General features: G+C 46.3%; 2 protein-coding genes across 3 annotated transcripts; one reads left to right on the top strand and one right to left on the bottom strand.

Annotated features, from left to right (window-relative positions):
• Positions 1-2,144: 2,144 nt before the first annotated feature.
• fip1l1b (FIP1 like 1b (S. cerevisiae)) lies at positions 2,145-7,797 on the bottom strand. Of its 2 annotated transcripts, none has more exons than XM_067249854.1 (17): positions 7,491-7,797; positions 7,102-7,156; positions 6,859-6,928; positions 6,534-6,658; positions 6,164-6,228; positions 5,798-5,908; positions 5,552-5,682; positions 5,287-5,420; positions 4,766-4,819; positions 4,329-4,428; positions 4,080-4,236; positions 3,892-3,918; positions 3,744-3,798; positions 3,578-3,633; positions 3,229-3,424; positions 2,933-3,082; positions 2,145-2,734 (listed from the first exon to the last, which is right to left on the bottom strand). In XM_067249854.1, exons 1-17 carry the CDS (start codon positions 7,573-7,575, stop codon positions 2,590-2,592), a joined length of 1,716 nt encoding a protein of 571 aa, XP_067105955.1. In that variant the 5' UTR covers positions 7,576-7,797; the 3' UTR covers positions 2,145-2,589. The 2 variants fall into 2 exon arrangements, with proteins under 2 accessions (XP_067105955.1, XP_067105956.1); XM_067249855.1 differs by having other exon boundaries at positions 2,145-2,731.
• Positions 7,798-10,356: 2,559 nt separating this feature from the next.
• kitb (KIT proto-oncogene, receptor tyrosine kinase b) lies at positions 10,357-18,173 on the top strand. The gene is made up of 21 exons (XM_067249971.1): positions 10,357-10,483; positions 11,512-11,793; positions 11,942-12,226; positions 12,573-12,712; positions 12,813-12,981; positions 13,117-13,306; positions 13,580-13,695; positions 13,818-13,932; positions 14,080-14,273; positions 14,593-14,699; positions 14,794-14,920; positions 15,096-15,200; positions 15,329-15,439; positions 15,529-15,667; positions 15,764-15,816; positions 16,041-16,147; positions 16,249-16,371; positions 16,540-16,651; positions 16,747-16,846; positions 16,922-17,027; positions 17,115-18,173. The coding sequence occupies exons 1-21, from the start codon at positions 10,429-10,431 to the stop codon at positions 17,262-17,264; spliced, it is 2,886 nt and encodes a 961-aa protein (XP_067106072.1). The 5' UTR covers positions 10,357-10,428; the 3' UTR covers positions 17,265-18,173.
• Positions 18,174-18,175: the final 2 nt, after the last annotated feature.

The following is an 18,175-nucleotide window of genomic DNA, read 5'->3' as shown; positions in this document are numbered from 1 at the left end:
TTGTATTGAAGGTCTTTTTCTGGTTTACCTCTAGCTGTTTTGGCGCAGACTTTAGGTAATTCTCTCAATACATCCAACCATACCCCCTGGAATTCTCATAATTTTATCCAAAAGCTTCAATATTTCTCGTCCCTGTTCACTTTCAAAGACCTCTGTTATGTCTGCAGTCAGTTGCCCGTCAGTTGGAGAATCTGGATGAGGGCAGAGATCTGTGCAAAGAAAGACATTTCCGACTTGACTAACTTGTACATTTGAAGGGGGTAGCGTAACTCTAAAGTCAACAAAGTACAGTAAAGTAGTACTCTACTCTCACTTAACAATTAAAAGATACATAATGTAAACTGTGACTATTAGTGGAAGGAAAGAGCTATTTGAATGTTATTTGAACGAGGTCACATCTCCATAATGACTGAGGCATGTGCTCACCACTTAGAGGTCCGAGTATCAGTGGTGGAGGAAGACTGAGACATTCCACTTGTTTCTTAAAGCTGTCCAGTTCATCAGAGGTAACCTCTCGTCTCTTACCTGGAACAGAAACACTCCATCCTTTATCACCATATCTGTCTTACTAAATCAGTCAAAGTGTTTTAATTTTTAAGTTGTTCTTTCAGTTTGATGTGTAGTACTCACCATCTCCAAGTTGGTGTTCTCTAGAGGTTTCACCAGGACCTCACAGGTCAGAGGAGCAGCTTGACCTGCTGAGAGAAGACCTAGCACCGCAGCAACACACAGGACTAGCATAGCTGCTGCCTTATTTCTCTTTCAGGCTTTCTTCTCACTGTTTTTGTTTCTCCTGAATGATGGACTCGCTCAAATCTGAGGCCTGCGGAACTCTTACCAGCTCTGCACCTCTTGCTTGGCATTTTTTAGTATTTGTTGTGACTACCTATTTTCAAAAACTCTGATAGGGACTTGAACTCCAACAGAATAGTTTACTTTGTGTTGCAATGATGATACACACTTATCTTCCTTGAAGCTTAAGAGCTGAAGGACAAAGGTTAATGTGATCATTGATCAGTTTAGTAAAGGGGTCATTCTACTAATATTCTAATATTATAGCACAATGGCATTGATCCAGGTATTTTCAAGTATGAAAAAAACTCTAAATTCTAAAAAGATCAACATTCAGCCATGCCGCCAGTCATGAACTTGTAACTTTAATTATATAACATATCAAATCCAACCATACACCTTTACTAAAAAGTCGGAATTGTCTTCTAACTGTTCAGTTAATTGGGATATCTTTCGAAAAGTAATTCTTGTCCCTCACCCTCTCACCGTATTGATCCCTTTTTTAATGCACGGAGCAGAGAGTGGATCAGAAAAATAGAAACAATGAATAATTACTGTACAGGACGCTTATCAAGGATGCAAGAATAAAGAAGCTGTTCCTAAGGGTCAAGAGGTTAGGGAGGGTCAGAACTCTAGCTCTGGGGGCACCTCAAGTGATAGTGATGACTGATGGTCAGGCTACCAAGCCACTTAAACATTGGCCTTGTTTCAGAGAGAAACACAAGACCTGCAGGAGTAAAAAGATGAATAAAAAAAAACATTAATAATGTTGTGTAATAGAGTGAAGGAAGGGGCGTTGTTCTGTTGGCAGACTGACGGTCAGAGGGTAGCTTTTGTTTGACAAAGTGTTACGGACCGGTTCGATTCCCGGTAGTGCTTAATGACGTTGTGTCCTTGGGCAAGGCAGTTCACCCTACTTGCCTTGGGGGAATGTCCCTATACTTACTGTAAGTCGCTCTGGATAAGAGCGTCTGCTAAATGACTAAATGTAGGTACGGTCTTGTATGTTTTTTTTTGGTACCGAACGTAACAAATGTATTTCCCTTTGTGGACAACAAAGAATATCTATGTATTTATGTATCTACAGATAGATACATAGAAGACTCGCCAACACCTCTGGAGATGAACTAGCTACTGCCGGGAAGGAGTATGAAAACAGAATCTAGAACAACAGAGACCCTGGACTGAACTTGCTACTTCCAAGTCCGACCTGCAGCAGTCGGTAGAGGGACGTGACAGCGTCTCTGCAGAGCTAAGCACTGACATCCAGCCGACCTCCACTGGTAGACTGTTTATACTGGGAATTGTGGACCAGATTATCAAACATGTATTGAATGCACACAGAAATGATCAAAAGATATTTGTTTTTTTATTCAATTTAACAAATCGACATCTTTCGGTGGGTGCCTTAGTAAAGCACTGGAAAAAGGGACAAAAACGTACCACGAGAAAAGACAGAATGCTTGTGGTCGCCATGAATAAAGTAACACATACACCAATAATCTCTGAGCATGATCTAACATTACAACAGTGCTCTGAGGAGACATGGGGACAGGAAGAGGAGGCGGGGGGGGGGGGGGGGGGGGATGAAAGAGGACAGATGGAAGCTGAGTGGAGATAAGAGAGGGGTAGACTGAAGGAGAGGAGAGTGTACACAGGAGAGGCCATCTGGGGAGGGGGGGGGGGGGGGGTTCATGCTGAGGAAAAGATGCATGGAGAAGAGAAGGCCTCAGTAAGAGAGAACTGGATAGAAACAGACGGACGGGGGACACAGGAGGGACGGAGGGGGAGGGACGGTCACTCCATGGCGTCCTGGTTCTCCTGGTCGGCCGACAGCTCCTCGCTGGGGTCTTTGCCCTCCTTGCTCCTCTTGCTCTTCTTGTGCTTGTGTCTCCGGTGGCCGTCGCCCTCCTCACTGTCGTGTCGCCTCCTGCTGCTGCTGCTTCCAGGGAGAGGGGGATACGGGAGGGAGGGAAAGGAAGGGAGGTAAGGTAAAGTAAGGAGAGGGGGAAGGGGTGAGGGGAAACAAAGTGTTAGAGGCGAGACGGAGGAAGGAGACTCCGTCGACGGGTGGCGACTCGGGATCCTTTGACTCGACGAGCTGATGAGTGAGGCCGCGTGAGCCGCGGTGGGGCCGTACCTGCGCGAGGACTTGTGGCGTCCCTCCTCCTTCTCTCTGTGGCGTCTGTCCCGGTGTCGGTCCTCCTTCTCGCGGCTCGCCCTCTCCCTATGGCGCTCCCCGCCGTAGCCACGCTCTGCGTAGTCGCGGTAGCGGTACCGCTCCTCGTCGCTGAGGAAATTAACCCACACGTTTTGTTTTCTTTCCCCAACTGGACAGAATCTTTATTTATTATTATTCCTTCTTTTAATTTTAACCTTGGGTTATTTCAAGCTAATGTGCTGGCCGGTGTGTGTGTGATTATGCGTGTGGCTAACCTGTTGTAGACAATGGCCGAGGGACTGTGCTCCCGGGTCTCTCTCTCCCTCTCGTGTGGCCGTTCCCTGGGTCTCTCTCTCTCGCGCTCCTTCTCTCTCTTCTCCTCGCGGCGGGGGTAGTAGTCCCACTGCTTCGACTGGTCCATCATGGGGGGCCAAGGGGCCACGGCGCCGGGCATGGGGGGAGGGTACGGACCTGAACAAACACACACACACAGGGTCAGCAGCAACACTACACTGGCTGGTGAAGCCGCTAAGAAACCAGAGTGAAAGTCTGTATGTGTGAGTCGGCGTGAGTAACTCTTGACTAAAGCTGTCCCTAACTAAAGGCAGCCTCATCTCCCCCTACCTGTGGGGAAGGGGTATGGCGGGACAGGACGCCCATCATAAACTCCAGGATGTCCACTGGTGAGAGAGGCAGTTAGAGTTAACAACAGAACATACCTGAACCATTACGGGGATACACATGTACCTGTGTGTGTGTGTGTGTGTGTGTGTGTGTGTGTGATACACACCTGTCCAAGGTGGGGATGAGAGATGGAGGGGGGCCGCCAGGGGGAGGGGGGAAACCTACAACACACAAACACTATTAATGCAACCCTGCTTTAAGGAAACGGATGGAATCACGGTATTGTTTTGAGTTAGTGCCATTGTAGGTCTTACCAGGTGGTGGGACAGTGATGGGTAACCCTATGGGAGAAAAAAACAACACCCCATTACAGATGAAAAAACATACTCATGAATAACACAGGAGAGAAAACGAGCAAGAGGGAAAAGAGAGAGAGAGAGAATGGGGAGAGAAGAATAATAATCAGGTAATGGAGGAAACCAATGTGGACGGCGGTGCTTACTTGGCGGGGGGATGAGGGGGGGCGCCGTGCTGACGTTGGGCGGAGGGGGGAGGAAGGGGGGCGGGGGGATGTTGGGGGGCAGAGCCCCGGGCGGGAAGAAGGGGGGCATCTTGGCCGGGGCGGGCTCAGCCTCCGACGAGGAATGTTCTGATATCACCTGCCAATCACAGACCACGGACAAAGCTCCTGTCATGGCTATTCGGGTGCTTTCCGCTCCCAGTAGTGTGTTGGCCACGTGTGTGTGTGTACCTGGATGTTGTTGCCCTCCAGGTTGTGCCTGCGCCGTCCCTCCACTCTGCTGATGGTGGCCGTCTGCCCGCCAATCACGTCGATAGTACCGCTTGGCTTTCTGCAGAAAATGAGCAACACGCCAGATCAGCAACATACTGAGGACATGCATGTCTGCTTCACCTAACAGACGATCCACATGAGCGTATGACTGGAGGTAAGACAGAAATGGGGCATAATCATTGACATTTACCCGCCTCTCTCTCTTCCTGTCAATCAACTCCATAGGCTCAAGTACTATTATGCAAAAATCTGTATACCCACAAAACCATTAAAGAACAAAAGCTTTCCAATCAGTGACTAGAAGGGACACAGCGGGAAATTATATATTTTTTTAAACACCCTGGGAAGACTTCAGAAAAGTGGTATGTTAATGTAACGAGGCCACGCCCACTTACGTATAGTATGACATGTCCGTGGGGGGTGGGCCATTCCACTGAGGGGGGGAGAACCTACCATTTTCACAGAGATGGAGGGGGGGAGGAAGGAGGAGAGAGTTACACAAAACCGCGCAATCACACACGATGCATTTCACATATATAACCAGGGGGCTCATCCCTTTAATCTCCACACAAGAGGGGTTAGCTCTTGAAACTGGAGGAACTCAAGAAACTGGATGCTACCTCTAGGTGTGTGTGTGTGTTTACGCAAGCCTGCAAGCAGACTGGCACTACCAATCTACATGAAGTAGATGTGATTCGGATTTTACAACGATCCCTTCTTGCGATAAACGACGAATGCTCTATCTGCGAACGTCCCTGAACGACAGAAAGCATGTTGCCTGCTCCTCTCCCGCGGCATCTCCCTGTGGATGTCCTTCAGGCTACACCTGCTCCTCCCTCCGTAACCCCACCCCCCTGACCCAGCCCTCTCTCTCCCCCCGTCGTCCCCTTCCAGACCTGCCTGATCCGCTCCTCACCTGGTGGTGTTCATGTTCATGTTAACGTTCATGTTCATGCTCTTGTACAGGTTGGCCGGTGCTGGGTAGTCTGGCTTGGATGTGTGGACGGGCAGACTGGCCTCCTTGTCATTGCCGGTCCTGCCCTGTTGCACCTACGGAGGACAGCACGTCTGGTTATTAGGGGGGGGGGAGTCTGACAAGATTCAGGACAACTCTTTAGATGACCCCTGTGGTGAATGGCTGAATCAGAGGGGTTTCAGGGTGCTTTCCGTCCGTCTCTTACGGTGATTTTACTGGTCACCGAGCCAACGGTGAGGACCTCCAGCCCCATGCGCAGCCTCTTCTGCTTCTCGCAGTAAGCCTTCCACGTGTCCTCGTTGAAGCCGTAGTTAAAGTAGTCCGACAGGTCCGCTCCTGCATGCCATCACACACACATTATTATTAGGTGACGTAACCAAACACACCTAAAGCACCCTTACAATCAGACAAGCCTAAAGCGTTTTCACATCACTATGACACACACACCGACCTGGCTTCCTCCAGGGCTTCTCCTCGAAGCTCTCCATCTCCACCTCCAGCACGGGGACTCCGTTGATGCTGCCTGCAGCTTCCAAGTCCACCCCCTTCAGCTTTGTGCCCACTACGGGGAAACGAGAGGGACAAACATAGTAGTCACCTCACCGCAATATCAACTCAGACAAGGGAATTTCTTTCAGCATTGAGCCCTCCTCAGGACATAGATAAGACAAAACAGCACAGATTGGTATGGCCTTACTAACGGCCTCTCATCATCATACGGTCACCGCCATGTTACAAGTCAAAACAAATGTGAGAGACAGTATGTTGACGGATAAAGAAGTTGTCCTGAAACTAAGAGGTCAGAATCCACCGCTACCTTGTCCATAGGGTCGGCTCCCGGCAGTCTTGATGTTCAGATTGACAGGCGTTGCACCATAGGTTCTAAACGTCAACACAGGCACGGCAAGCACACGACAAAGAGTAGGATTACTTAGAAAGCTTGATACTTTAACATACTCCTACATTAAAAAACCTACTTGTTTGACAATGAACATAGGTGTAGGAATTTGGGTTTTAGGCATAAACCACGACTTACAACCATATGACCTGAACGCTATGGAAGTCAAGAAGCACAGGCCCAGGTATTGCAATGTGCTTGCAACAAATGGCACATGAAATTTAACTAGCCCACCTACACCAACCATGCATAATACTCTGTGCTGTCCAGCGTGTCATCGGGCACGTACGTGTATTGTGGCGCACCCGTCTTGATGTCACCGATGGTGACGCGGACGTCATCGTCGTCATCGTCGCTGTCACTTTCGCTGTCCTCGTCCCCGGCGGGCTCGACATCTTCTCCCGTCTTCTCCAGCTGGGAGAGAAGGGGGGGGGTCAGACAAAGAGAGAGAGAGAGAGAGACAGGGTGAGACAGGGAGACAACAAGACAGTAAATTATGAGATTATGACAGCAAAATGGTGGGAGGTGTAGGCAGACAGAGAGCAAGTGTGCAACACGTGACTATGACACTGAGAAACTTCTGAGCCATGTGAGCTCTCAAACGTGCTAGCTACCTGTGGGTCAGCTCCGTTCCCTGTGTTGGGGGTCTCCTCTGACATAGGAGGGGGTGCATCTGCAGGTGCACTTGGAGGTTGAAACAATGTACCGTTAGATGCAGTTAAACCTAGTCTATGTCAGCAATCGGCGAATTACTAGAAATGTAAGACTGCAAAAATAACTAATTGACAAGGCTGTGCGTTTACTACGTTGGGTACAGTTAATTATTATAATGCAAAATATGTTTGCAAGCGACTTACCTCACCGCAGCATTCAGCTTGGCTTCCTCGTCCTCTTCCTTGTTCTCACCTTCATCTACAAAATAAAACGGGAATGGATGGGATCGAAACAAGATAGCTAGGCCAAGACTGCGTTACTAGTTCAGGCGGGTTTGGCTGAGTCTATCAAACGAGACAGAACGTTAGGAACGTTCCATGGTTGCAACTTTGAGTTTATAGCATCTCATCTGCACCAGTGGCCAACACAGTATTTAGTGAATTACATGCGTTTGAACATTTCAAACACATATTAAGACTGGGCCCTTAAAGACGCTAAGGGATGTATTATTAATGATAGCCGGCAAGCTAACTCTGCAGCTAACTACTTAGCACGCTAAATAGCAAAGCAGTCATACTACTGCATTCCTTACCTCCGTAAAGCCATTCTTCCTCTTCATCTCCACCACTCGCCTCCGCAGTAGCTGTTTTGTCCGCTTCTTGCTCCTCCGCAGACATATTTAGCTTGCTAGCTTAGCGATGGTTGTTGCAGAAGAAAAGTACCTTTTTTCAAAACACCACTATTTTCCAGTTTGCACTGATTGCAACCATGCACACCGTTAGAGCAACAGCACAACAAGTAGGGCAACGTTTTAAACAAACGTCGACATACATTAAATTAATAAACTGTAAAGAAATGTATGAAGCTACAGAATGCCAATCACTTCATGCTGCGACGGGATGATAGTGCACCCGGAAGGAATACTTTTAATTTTTTTATTTATTATTTCATTTATTTATTTATTATTACTGAACAATATATCATGTACAAACAACATGGCAACAACAATACATCTTTATATTATGACCATAGGATCAGGTACATAAAAGACTAATCAAACATTAAAGAAAAAGAAAAGAAAAATCCGGAAGAAATACTTAGAGGTCAAGTATGACGTTTTCTTATTGGTCTAGGGGAGAGTCCATAGAGTCGGTTCGCTGGCGTCTTGTCGTGCTCTAACTTTTAACCACAAGGTAGAGACAAAGAATCGTATCCCTGGATCCATAGAGGAATAGTGTGATGCTTTGTTGTTTTTATTTACGCTATGAATTTTATGGCGTGTTTTTCTATAGTACAAAATTTCGCATGCAAGATACTTTTCTCAATGACAATTCCAATTACATAATTGTATTCGTCTGGCACTTAGATGTCTGTAATATTAGTGCACATTATGAAGTCCACTACATCCATGGAGCGACCCTTTTGAAAGATAATGATTAGTGTTGTGGTTTTCTGTAGGATAGGGAACGCTTTAATGCATTCTCTACTGAGAATGCATTTATGGCCATTGACCAGTTAAGTGGGGAACTTGTCTACTTTGTTGGGTTATTGGAGAGTATTGCAGTCAATTGTCACACACAACAAACATACACGCACACTCCCTTTTGTTTTTGTTTTCCTCTGTCCATCTCTCCTTTGTCTTTCTTTCAAACTCTGCTCCCCCTCCCTCCTCTCTCCAACCATATCCCCTCACTGTCCTTCATCTCTTTCTATTTTTTCACACCTCCCCCCACCCCTGCCTCGGTGGTGGATTACGCTGGATTACAGTGAAGTCGATAATAATCAGGTTTAGTGAGAGGAGAGCTATCATTGGCCAATCTATGGTTACATGCACACACACACATCTTACCAAGTGCCAATATGTTACTCCCTATCATGTTTTTGGCAAAAACAATGATATGATATCATCCAGCCCCCTGACCCCAATGCCTCATAAAAACTTTGGACTACAGTATATCAGCTAAGGCCTTATGCACGAGCATGTAATTCCTGCAGTGCAGAGTACTACCCTTGTGTTGTGTGCAAAGGGTTCAACTGAAGTTTTCCTGGTTCAGAAAAGGTCCTTGGACATAGGAATGACCACAAATGGATAGGGTGAGGAACACTTAACAACCACAGTGGGTTGAAGAGTGTGTGCACCAACCACCGACCGATGAAAGCCAAATAGACAAGGATATCAGGAGGGTTTAAATGTGCAGTCAGCACTGAGAGAAAAGATTTGGATTACATTAGAGAAACATTAGACTCTGGCAATGGGGATGTGTGTGTGTGTACATGCATGTGTGTCCGGGTGATGGATATAAGGTTGAGTGTTTATACATTTGAGTTGGAGCATACAAATGTTTTTAAGAAAGACAAAGAGAGATTAGATAAGAGTGAGACAAAGAAAGAAAGACAGACAAAAAACAGACAGAGGACATCGTTCACCAGAGAGAGTTTACCTTTCATTACGTAATGTGATCTGAGGAGTTATTTCTTGTCCAAAACCGCGGTTGCCCTCAGCAGGACAGCCATCCTCATCTGTCTGAGAGCAGATGAGTGAGTCACACTGCAGAGTCATGGTGAGTCAGCCCCCTTTCACATACACACACAGTCCCCATCGTCAATAATGCAGGGGGGACTCACATAGAAAGGACTCAAATGACATTGAACCAGCGTGAAGAAGACATATGGATGGTTCTCAGACACACTTAAGCTCACACACACACACACACACACACACACACCTTGACATCTAACACAGATAATAGAACATATGGAGAGTTGGATAAGGCATACAGACAGGTGTGATACACACACAACTCTCTGTTACATCTCACACCATTTGAAGGTTTTACACATCACTTATTGGATTTTATACCCGCCACTGTTTGAGAAAATATTTTGGTGTCAAGTGCTTCGGGGCTTGAGATGTGTGTTTATCATGTGAGAGTCAACATACAAAGACACTAAGTGTCCTGACTCATTTTCACCCTTGAGCGTTGAACACACGCAAAGAACGCGCGCACGAACACAAACACAAACAAATGTTTTCTTGTGTAAGGCACCCGCAGAATTATGACAAATCAAGCGGATCACTCTAAAACAATATCGATTCGACAGAAATCGTGTGGAAAAAGTGAAACTACCGCTGCTTAACAAACTGATAACCACGAAAATATATTTACATAGACTATAGAGTATTGCAAAAGTCCCATAAAATATCAATTTTAAGGGATTAAGACCTTATAAACTCTGAACGTGGTTGTGGACATTATTTTATTCCGGTAATATTGGCTTCAGAACTTGGCGGGACGCCATCCTGCGCTGCGGAACGGGACAATGCGCATGGCATAACCTAACCTAAGGCTGAGAGAATGAGGGAGATAGGAGGGGGCCAACACTGTTCCTTTAAGGACCGTACAAATTCATCTGGGAGGCATAACATCGTCGGAGTGCTTTGTAGCGTTTAGGGAGTCGTTACGGTTAGACTGACTTACATACAGTGTACTTACTGTCCGAGACGCATGGGGTAAAAACGGATTATAACCATGAAGAAAACTTGGATTCTATTCACTGCTCAATTTCTGTTATTACAATTCACAGGTAAGGGTAAGATATTCCGCACCAGGCGGACACGCACGGTAGATACATTCTGAGCTGAACCCCTGTCGAGATGGCAACGTAAACATTGATATTGTACACCAACTGTAGTTCTACAGCTTATTGTATTTGTATTATTACTAGCCTATTATATATTATCAAACAGGTTAAGACGGATATCCACATCCTTTAGACGTATTCACTATTAATAATTTGCAAGTGGTGACATGAAAAAATGCGAAAAAAGTTGCGAAGCAGTCTGCAAATGCTTTGTGACGGTTGATTTTCTAGAGCTGAATTTCTCACCAACAGTATTCAGGCTATTGTCATTGTTTTGGCATGGTTGTTGTTCACACAGATTGAGCATGGGAGTGCAGTTTTGTGATATATAGCCTAACTCTAATCTGCCAAATCCACCTGTTGATTCAAGAAGGCTTGGCGAGACAGGCAATGGATGAATTCACTGGTATTACATTTGCATAACCGTAACCACATGTGAGAAAAAAACGACTAGGCCTACGTCCGGCTCCCTAGGGCAACAGGTGCACGCGCACCTGAAAAACAGTTAACAGGTTGCAAAACAGGACTTCTCATATTACATGGTTGGTTGCAGGATGTGGGTTGACAAGATAATCCCAGAAATAAATAGAACAATGAATGCTCTGGCGTAAAATCATACGTCATTAGTCTTGTATCGGTACGAAACTTCGCCCTTGACTTATGTTAACCCGCGCGTGCGCGAGGCCACTGCTCAAGGCCTAAACAGTCACATGAAAATCTTACTTCTAGGAAACTGAGCATGCAAATCATACGTCTTCTAGCACAACTACACAGAAAGAAGGTGATTTTTGTATTGTGGCAAAAGTGGATTATGGCTCATGGGACCAAGGCTAATTAAACAAAATAAATAGTTTTGCTGTTCAGGTCTAACATTTTGTTGTTGTTGCTTAAAGCAAGAGGCCAGGAAAACTCAGGTTCCTACATTCTGTGTGTGTCAAATATGGCTGTGCTTGTTCCTGTGTCGTTCCCAGGCTGGTGCAGGCTCATCCTGTCTCCCAGCGGTCCACACACAGTGGTTCAGAAAGGAGGGTCTCTGAATCTTCGTTGTCATGGTGACGAGGCCCCTGGCTCCGTCTCAGCCGCCTCTGTTCTTAAGTGGCAGCGGGAGCGGGGTCGAAGGGTGGAAGGGGAGGGAGAGGATGGCCAAGGAGCCTTCATCACCGTGGCGGCTGCACAGGCTTACCACATGGGACTCTACTCGTGTGTCAACAACCGCACCTCAGAACAGAGTTCCATCTATGTGTATGTGAAAGGTGGGTCGGAGTAGTCTGTGAATGTGTGGGTGTCTGTTTGTTGGTGGAAATGCAATACACGATTGTGTACAGTTTACCTTACCACTCCTTTCTCCATATGTCATAACCCCCACACCCCTTACCCCACACACACTCGCACCCCTGTCAGACCCCCAGAACGCCTTCCAGCGCACCATGGTGAACGGCATTCTGGTCCGGGAAGGTGAGGACTGTACCGTGCCCTGTCTTGCTACTGACCCAGCGGTCACACTACTGGCCCTGAACACCTGCGACGGGCGACTTCTGCCCTCTGACTTGCGTTACCGTGCCGACCCACAGCGAGGCATCATCATTGCCAAGGCCAAGAAGGTGTACGAAGGCTGCTACATGTGCATGGGTGAACTGGGCGGGGTCCTGGTAAATTCCAGCCAATACACAGTGGATGTTCGGCTGGGTGAGTGATGAGGTCAAGAAAGAGAGATAAAGACAAACTGAATTTCAGGGATTGCATGAGAGATTTGAAATCAGAATGCATGAAGAGGGATGTTTTGTCAACATGCTTAGTCCTGCTAAATCAAAACAATACCAACTGTAAACCTGCAGCCAACCTGCCTTTATTCTAGGGATATGTGTATCCAGCCCTCACAAAATTTGAATTAATTCAAAGTATCGTAGATTAAATAACAACTGTTAAAGTTAACCAAATAATCTAAAAACAGATTGTTTCCCTTTGGAGGAGAACTACAACAAGCTCACACAAACTTCTTTTGGCGCTTCATCTTCCCTTCCTCCTTCAATAGCTCCGGAGAGTCCTCCCATTATCGACCTATCACAGAAAGAGAATGTGATCCTGAGGAAAGGGGAAGAGTTCAAGTTGACCTGCAGCTCGTCCAATGCCAACCCTGACCTCATCCTCAAATGGGATTTCCCCAAAGACGCGGTGAGACAAACTTGCATCCCTGAGACCTAGAACTACTGACAAACCTGAACTACTGTGATGTATAATGTGTCTGAGCTGACCTTTGACCCCTGACTTGTAGCAAGTGTTTGAGACCCACAACTCCAAAATCCTGCCTGGTGCTCGGGGTTACAAGCGCTCCACCAGTATCTGGATCACCTCTGTCAACCAATCAGATGGTGGGGCATACCGCTGCCACGCCCTCAACGAGAGGGGCAAAACCACGGTGGTGCTTCAGCTCGATGTCCGCGGTGAGCGTGTGTGTGTGTTCACGGTGTGTATGTGCCCTTTGATGTGTGTGCTTGGTTATGCGGATTGTTGGAGCCTTGAAGGTGTGTTTAATGTGTGTTTATGTCAAAATATGTGTTTGTGTGTGTGTATTCTAGACCATGGCTTTATCCGTCTGTTGGAAGAGTCCAGGCCTACCCCTGCTCCAGTGAAAGAGGGAGAAAGCATAAGCCTCAGGGTGGAGTTGGACTCATACCCCAGACCCAAAACCCTCTCCTGGGTATACAAGGGCCAGGTGCTCCGCAATACCACAGAGCATGTCATCACCATCCAACGAGAAACTTATAGGTACTATATCTACACACGCACACACATACATTGTACATTTATCTTTGTGGGAATCAGAATCAGTCCTATTAAAATTCCAGTTTTCCCTAACCCCAACCCTAACCTTAACCCAAAAACCTAACATGAACTCTAAATCTAAGCCTAAGCCTAGCTCCTAACCTGAATTTAGTTTGGGGATTTCTGGTCCCTACAAGGGCAGTAAAACAAAGCCACATCAACACACACACACACAGACAGACAGACACACCCTCATGCTGTGTCTCTCTCCCTCAGGTATATCAGTGAGTTAAAGCTGGTGAGGGTCCACAATTCTGAGGGCGGGATCTATACCTTCTCAGCCGATCACGAAGACGCCTCTCTCAATCAATCATTCCCAGTCTATGTCATCAGTATGTCATGTTTCCTGCTGTAATATCTTAAGGTTGTGTTTAATGTATTGTGTGTATAATGTGATCTCCTCTACCATCCCCTGTGATACTCTCTTTTCACTTTCTCTCTTTCTCTCTGTCAGGTAAGCCAGTCATCATTTCCCAGGAGGGCCCTGTTGACGGACAGGTGCGCTGCGTTGCCGTCGGTTACCCAGCCCCCCAGATCAGCTGGTACTATTGTGAACTGCCCCACACGCGGTACGAGTCAGACATAACAGCCTACATGGAGCCCATGAGTATTTTTTAAGTGAATCTACTGTTTACTATAAGCTTAGTGTATCGAAGTGATCGTTTTTAATATATTCAGGCATGAAGCATTATTGAACCCTCTCTGATTCATCACAGGTGCTCACACCTGGCCAACGCCACCCAATGGGAGCTGCAGGAGGTCGTCGTGGTAACTGTATCCAACTCAGGCTTTGGGCGGCAGGAAGTGGAGAGCCGGGTGAACGTGAGCAAGGAGCATGCACACTACCACACCCTGGAGTGTGTGGCTACAGCGCACGGACAGCAGGCCTACACACTGTTCGCTATTGGTGGTGAGATTACACACTCTCACTCACACAAACATCCACTATCCTTGTATCTATGCTGGGCAAGTGTGGGTGCAGATGGAATGGGATTACTGGTTGCTGAGTGTGCAGGCTGGAATTAGACATGGAGACTAATCTCTCTCTCTTAAATAAACACCACAGACTCTTTAACCAGCATTTGGCGTGTGTGTGCGTGTGTTTTTGTTTGTATGATTTCGTCATGTACATTGTGTGTGTGTGTTTGTTTGTATGATTTCGTCATGTACATGGTGTGTGTGTTTGTTTGTATAATTTCATCATGTACATGGTGTGTGTGTCCATGCAGAGCGCACAGTGCCCCATGAGCTCTTCACCCCTCTCCTCTCTGGCGTGGTGGCTACTGCTGTCATACTGAGCGTCATACTGGTGGTGCTGCTCTACAAGTACATGCAGGTAACACACACACACATAGGCACACACACACAAACGAGCCATTTACCTGCAGTAAGAGCACAAAGATCAGTTTGGACTGCGATTTGCCCTTCAGAAACCCAAGTTCCAGATCCAGTGGAAGGTTATTGAGAGTATCCATGGCAACAATTACATCTACATCGACCCCACCCAGCTCCCCTATGACCCCAAATGGGAGTTCCCTCGGCAGAAACTACGCTTTGGTACAAGAAAGGAATCTGTGTGTGTGTGTGTTGACTTTGAGAATGTGTATGTGTTTTTGTATTATATACAGTATTTACACCATATACTGTATTTTACTATGTGTATGTTTATGCATAAGCGTTTATATTTCAGATTTGTACTGTTGTATGTTTTAACGTGTCTGTGTCATCCCAGGAAAGACCCTTGGCTCCGGGGCGTTTGGTAAAGTCCTGAGGGCCACAGCTTATGGTCTCGGCTCACCAGACTCGGTAGTGACCGTCGCTGTCAAGATGCTCAAACGTAAGTGTGTGTGTGTGTGTGTTTCATCTGGCTAATGGGCTGCAAAATAATTGATTCCATTAGTGTGGCTGTGGGGCTGCATTAAAGAAACTATTATATGATGATGATGCCATGTTGTGTCACCACAGCCAGAGCTCACTCCACCGAGAAGGAAGCTCTGATGTCAGAGCTGAAAGTTCTCAGTTACCTCGGCAACCACGTCAACATTGTCAACCTGCTTGGGGCCTGTACTGTCGGAGGTGAGCATGTGTGTGTGTGTGTTTATGTCTATGTGATAAACTTTCAACTTGTTTTGTTTCAATAACAAAATTATATTTGGATTTTTTAGGCCCCACGTTAGTGATCACAGAGTACTGTTGCTATGGAGACCTGCTCAACTTCCTGCGCAGGAAGAGGGAGACGTACTTCAGTTCCCAGAGTAACGACAGTTACTACCGCAACGTCCCCAACCAGAGAGAATGCTCGGGGTGTGTGTGTTTGAATTCTTTATGCCTTTGTTGCGTTTTTATGATGTGGCAGTGGTTTATAACTGTGTGTGTGTGCGTGTGTGTTTGTCACAGCAGAGAGGGAAATGGTGCAGGGTACATGTCCATGCGTCCGTCTGAAAAAGACTCAGGTACAATTCGCCCCTGCTACATTTCCCATCATGCACTCCCTGCTACAACACTATTCCCCATCATGCAGTACCATAAAAGAAATCATGCCGAACCACAAAAGCCATAATTTCTCAAATACATTGCATGCACATTAAAGTCCCAGTCAAGGCATAATCAAATTATACATTTAACGTTTTCTACACTCCCTCCCACTCTCTCTCCTTCCCCTCATCCCTGTTTGCAGATGACAAGAATGCTCTTTCTATAGACGATCTGTCTCTGGACACCGAAGATCTTCTCAGCTTCTCCTACCAGGTGGCTAAAGGCATGGAGTACATCACGTTCAAGAACGTAAGGCTCAGTTTGTGTGTGTGTGTGTGTGTCGTACACTTACGCACAGTGCTATCTGCTTGTATCCGTTTCTAACGCATTCTCAATGTGTGTGTGTGCAGTGCATCCACAGAGACCTGGCAGCCAGAAACATCCTGCTGACTCAGGGTAGAGTTGCCAAGATCTGTGACTTTGGCCTGGCCAGAGACATCACTACTGACTCCAACTACGTCCTCAGGGGAAACGTGAGTACACGTGTGTGTGTGTTTGTTTGGAAGTAGAATCATACAAGAGAGAAAAGGTAACAAAGAAAATGCACAACATCTCCACTGAGAGTTGTTCCATAACCCCTTTAGTGTGCTCTCACTGTCCCAGACTCACTGACGTGTCTCCCTGTCTATTTCTTTGACCAGGCTCGCCTCCCTGTGAAGTGGATGTCGCCGGAAAGTATCTTTGACTCTGTGTACACCTTCGAGAGCGACGTCTGGTCCTACGGCATACTGCTCTGGGAGATCTTCTCTCTTGGTATTTTTTTTAAATAAAAATGCATTGAAAGCTAAAATCCACTTTGACCAGTATGATTGTAATGGAGGACTATAGCTCACAATGTGTGTGTGTAGGTAGCAGTCCTTACCCAGGGATACATGTGGGCTCGGCCTTTTACAAGATGATTCAAGATGGCCATCGGATGAGCAGCCCTGAGTTTGCGCCCAATGAGATGTGAGTGTGTGAGTTTGTGTTTGTATCCATTCCATCCATCCATTATCAATGTAACCATCTTTGTGTCCTCTCTAGGTACGAAATGATGCTACTTTGCTGGAGCCAGGATCCGCTGAAGAGACCTTCCTTCAGGAAGCTGGTGGAGAGGGCCGAACTGCTCCTGTCAGAGAACACCAAGAACGTACGTAAACCGTGTACAAATGTACGCCTCAATATTGAGAAAAAACAGACATTTCATTTGACCCTATTGTGTATGTGTGTGTTGCAGGTGTACCTGAACCTGAGCAGCGCACCTGTCCCTCCACGGCAGCAAAGGGCGCCCTCACGGAGGCTGAGCTCCGTCTGCAGCACCACCGCCCCCACCCAGCCTCTTCTGCTCAGCACCGCCGACGTCTTCCTGGACTACGACGCTGTCTGAGACACACAAACACACACACACACTTATACACCTTCCTGCCTGCCTACCTCCTCGACTCTGCTACACAGTCCAGTGCTCTGATCTGTCTGTCTCTCTCACACACACACGCACGCACACTTGCATTGGCCTCTCTCCACCCGTTTATGGTATTACTATATTGATCCCTGGTGTATTCCAAGTGCATGTCTACAGCCGACTCAGCAGTCCTAACCGGCCATGAAAACCCATGACGTCATAGAACATGACCCTAACGGATGAGGTGTACATTCTAAATTGTATACGTCTTGACGCACTCAACGGATAACGGATTGATTCTGGTTAAGTGATATCAGGATTACTTTGTGGATTGTAAAACAACATCGTTTAGAGTAGGGATACAGAGAAACCAAACAAATGACTTAACAATAGCTTGATCATAAATAAAAAGCCATAACAGAACGGTATGAATTGATAGAACTGATTGTGTTTGGCCTTGGTAACTAAAACAATTTACCTACAAAGCCATATGTATATGAGAGTATATGGAAATACTGTTTTGTGTTTTCACTTAAAATGTTTTGCGAAGAGGTGAATATACTGCTGAATTTAGAAATTCTTTTGAACGAGTGTTTCTGCCTTTGCGTCGGACTACTAGTTGACATTGTGGGTAATGTAAATACGAGTGTAACCATCCTTTAAACTAGTTTAGTAATGTATGTATGTGTGTAATGTATGAGTTGTTTGTACTGGCAGTTTCAGAATTTAGACTGTAAATATATACATGTCTGGCTCCTGGTTTGTAAAGAATGTTTTGCTAGGTGTCTGCAATGTATGTGCAAACGAGCTTCAGAATTGTTACAAACGGTTTTGAGGTTTATGCAGTTTTGATAAAGAGTGTTGATTGTAATACAGAAAGTAAATAAATATGTACC

This window comes from Osmerus mordax, chromosome 14 (genome assembly GCF_038355195.1).
Source record: "Osmerus mordax isolate fOsmMor3 chromosome 14, fOsmMor3.pri, whole genome shotgun sequence".
NCBI classification, from domain to species: domain Eukaryota; kingdom Metazoa; phylum Chordata; class Actinopteri; order Osmeriformes; family Osmeridae; genus Osmerus; species Osmerus mordax.
Note: the sequence above shows the minus strand (reverse complement) of the source record. Positions and strands in the feature narration are given on the sequence as shown.